This window comes from Ostrinia furnacalis, unplaced genomic scaffold (genome assembly GCF_004193835.3).
Source record: "Ostrinia furnacalis isolate ACB-3 unplaced genomic scaffold, ASM419383v2 OfSCF7367, whole genome shotgun sequence".
NCBI lineage: Eukaryota > Metazoa > Arthropoda > Insecta > Lepidoptera > Crambidae > Ostrinia > Ostrinia furnacalis.
The window spans coordinates 956,321-960,085 of NW_021137606.1; the positions used below are offsets into that span (position 1 = coordinate 956,321).

Genomic DNA, 3,765 nt, shown 5'->3' on the forward strand with positions numbered 1-3,765 from the left:
CGTTTGTTTCAGCCGAAAGACGTCCACTGCTGGACAAAGGCCTCCCCCAAGGATTTCCACGAAGACCGATCCTGCGCCGCTCGCATCCAGGCACCTCCCGCAACCTTCACCAGATCGTCGGTCCACCTAGTGGGAGACCTACTAAAAGGCCTAGTAAAATTTAAATGCACTTATTGCAATTAAGTTAGGTACAATAACCCGTACTGTGTTTACCTTGATGTCCCGTCTACCTAAAATAAAAGTTTGTAGCGATGACACATAGGTAAATGGCGTTGCTGTGCTTTAAGTAGGTACTCGTATGTTGTTACTTTAGTTTTTCTTTTCAGGGTTCCTTCGGTACCATGAACATTGTTTAAAGCCCTTAAAATGTCATTGATAACTTTTTAATTTTTATTTCATCAGTTGAAAAATTTTTGGACCCAAAGTTTTTTCTAGTGGATTTGAAAAATATTGATAAATCCTAGCATAATAAATTTAGCATTTTAGACTTGACAGTGGTTATTACAACAACTTTAGGTATTAAGCTTGAGTTTGAGCACCCGTTCAAATAGCACCTGCACGAATAGCAGTTGGCCTAGTCCACTTAGAGCACCTATCGATTTTTTGAGCAGGTGCTCTAAGTTGATGTGCCGTCGTTGTACCTTTACTAGCAAAAAAATGCTGTCTAAATCTGGATTTCCAAGTTTTAATTGATATAATCACTTTTTAATTGATTGTATACTGTTACTGCATCCAGTACATCAGTTTACCACAAATTGACTTTTGAATTGACCTGTTTAAAACCCATCGGGGAAATTGATCATTGTACCTTCTGCAGTACATTCCCAACTCGCGCTTGGCTATTCGCTACTCACTATGAGTCAGAGAACAATATAAAAACAGTCGTCAGTCCAAACGCCGACATATTATTTATCCTTCGGAGTGATTAAAAGGCTGATGAGCAAAAACCCGCATTTTTTGCGGGGAAACCAACCGTCTGTAGTGCAGTTCGTTTGACAGTGCTGTGGTTATCGATCGTGTTTAATTAAACAAAATGGAGCTGGAGATATTGTGTTTTGTGTTTGTGAGTACCTATTTTTGTACTATTTATAATTTGAAATTGAAGCTCGCTTCTACCTTTCGGATTGATAGTCCCTTTTCATCAAGTGAGTTTCAGTGGTTTCAGGACAAGTGCTTCCTCGTTGTATAAAAAAGTGTGAATTTTTCTATTCTAGTGTCTAGTGTCGAATATTCATTCGAATGAAGAAAAATTCAAACTTCAAAATTCAAGTTAGTGTTTGTGTAGACTAAAGTGTACCAATAACAGAAACTAGATTCACCAATATTTCTATGGACATTTTGCAATAAGCTTATTTACTAAGCTACTTACTATAGTAATAAAATTTGTGATATGTGAAGGAAGGAAGCTGTAGTTCCATAAAAAGTAAAATAAAGTACCTACACCTAAAAATTCTTGAAGTAAATCTTGTAGATCGTGTGGGTTTGTGAGTGACAACCTTGTCAGGCGTTGTGAGGTCACAAAGACGCTTGACATGGGTTATACAAAAGCTTAATTTAATCAAGTATAGTACGAAATACATTTATATTTATTAAATTTATATAAAACTAGCGGCCGCCCGCGATTTCGTACGCGTGGACCCCGTTTTACCCCCTTAAGGGTTGAATTTTGCAAAATCCCGTCTTAGTGAGCACCTACGTTCTGAAAGGAACCCCCATGCAAAATTTGAGACTCCTAGCACTTGTAGTTTCTGAGATTTCGTGATATAAGTGAGTCAGTCAATCAGTGACCTTTCGCTTTTATAGATATATATAAATAGTTCTGGATTAAGATCAGATATTCTTATTTTCAGGAAATGCGTGGTAAGGTTAAACGATTTTCACTCAGGCGTAACTTAGAATAGGTTGAAAAAAGTTCACGGTACTTTTATTTTCTTATTAACTATCAGTTTCATTGTATCTAATAGTCCGTGACTTTCGCTCGATATGGGTATTTTTTAATGGACATTGTGGTAGTAACAGAGGATCAGTGATCTTATAAAAGCGCCTTTGTTCCTTTTAACAATTTATATGAATAGGGAGGAAATGTAGGTAGAGTCCACTCCAGTAGCAATTGAAAACTTATCTATAAACTAAAGCTGAATAACATTGACATAAAATCAAACTTCAGAGTTTGATCAAAGATCTTTCATCGTACTGTAACTAAATAATTTTCTCTGTTGGCGGGAACTATACTAGGCAGTCAAAAATAGTTCTATCCCTTTCACGTTATCCAGTTTCAATCTATATTTTATATCGGTTTTATTTTGTTTCCAGATTGTATCCCTAAGCCTGTCTGCACCAACCTACGACGAAAGCGGAGAAGACTACTACGATTCACACGAAGACTACAACTCAAAAGAATACGACCAGCGGACACCAGCAAGAGTCGTCGTCAAACAAGAAGTTTCTACAAGACCTCCGTCAAACTACGAAGTCACAGAAAACGTTGTAGACATACCCAGCCCAAAGCCACCAGCCAATTTCATCATCGCTAACTTCACAAACAGAACCCCTTTGAACATTGTGCCAGCAATTGCAAGGAATAACAGCGTCCAAAATGTCAATAATGTAACGCCGAATGCTAGAAATGATCCAATAAATAACTATAACTATTTTGATTTTGATAAAAAACACATCGACTCTTCCGAAGAGTTTGACGACGACGATGATGATGATGAAGATTACACTCATGATCATGAAGAATTTCACGAAGGGCATAAGTTTTTTCCCATTCTTAGAGCGTATCTTTATGGGCTAAAAAAGGGGATCGTGAATGGTCTACATTCCCTGGTAGGGAAAGGTAACAAAAGTGTCAATGAACCTTATAATACGAATCCGGTTTTGTTTGAGAAGCTACGTAAGAAGAATGGGGCAAAAAACAGTAAATATTTTGGACATGAATTTGATGATTGTTAAAATAATTTAGATAGATCAGTAATACCGCCATTGTATTAATTAGCATAAATTAGATGAACCAGCTCGTAAGAAATCATCCAGTTGTCGACAAGATGATTTTAAAAGCATATAAGCAACTCGAGATGAAAGTGAAATAGACTGGAAATCTAAAAGTTAAGGCTCACAAGTATTCAAGCTTTAATACAGTTTATTATAATACATAGAACAAAATAATATGACTTATGAAGTGCGCGAATCCAAAACTAATCCCAACTANAACAATATTTCGGAAAATGCAATTAAATATCGGAACCGATCTCGATGAACAAAAAGTCTCATTAGATTTTTGTAAATCAAAAACTATGATAGAAAAACGAATGCATAAAAAAAACAAACACCATCCCATAGTTAGGTTTACTTTTAAAACTATACCATTTACAAGCTTAACATATAATTTAGAATTTCACGGACAGTATAGGTACTCCTACGAGTCAATTAATTTATGTAGGTATAAAAATATCGTATCACCAGTGATTGCAACGAAACCAGTTTATTTATAGGAAATTTGAAACAGTATTCAACTTGTTTTTATTTAAACGAATATTTTAAGTACTAATTTATTAAGATAATTTAAGTAGTCGTTAATGACAGTGATTTGTTTCTTCCAATTGATTAAACTCCTAGTTTAATGCGCCCATAAATACCGGAGTGGAGAATAAAGATGTACTTTCTTAAAATCTGTTTTATTTAAAGCTCTCCACATAGAAATACAGATTAGTAAATTACAAGTTAGGTAAGCAACGTTACCTAGACTAGGGCCAAAATAGTTAA

The 3,765-nt window shown here is 35.5% G+C and overlaps 1 protein-coding gene across 1 annotated transcript; it reads left to right on the forward strand.

Moving 5' to 3' along the window:
* The first annotated feature begins 805 nt into the window (after nucleotides 1–805).
* LOC114364246 (uncharacterized) lies at nucleotides 806–3,196 on the forward strand. The gene is made up of 2 exons (XM_028320332.1): nucleotides 806–1,063; nucleotides 2,314–3,196. The coding sequence occupies exons 1-2, from the start codon at nucleotides 1,034–1,036 to the stop codon at nucleotides 2,953–2,955; spliced, it is 672 nt and encodes a 223-aa protein (XP_028176133.1). The 5' UTR covers nucleotides 806–1,033; the 3' UTR covers nucleotides 2,956–3,196.
* The last annotated feature ends 569 nt before the right edge of the window (nucleotides 3,197–3,765 follow it).

Coding starts and splice junctions, on each gene's coding strand:
- LOC114364246 (XM_028320332.1), top strand. CDS start 1,034: ATGGAGCTGGAGATATTGTGTTTTGTGTTT. Junction 1,064..2,313: donor AGATATTGTGTTTTGTGTTT/GTGAGTACCTAT, acceptor TTTTGTTTCCAG/ATTGTATCCCTAAGCCTGTC.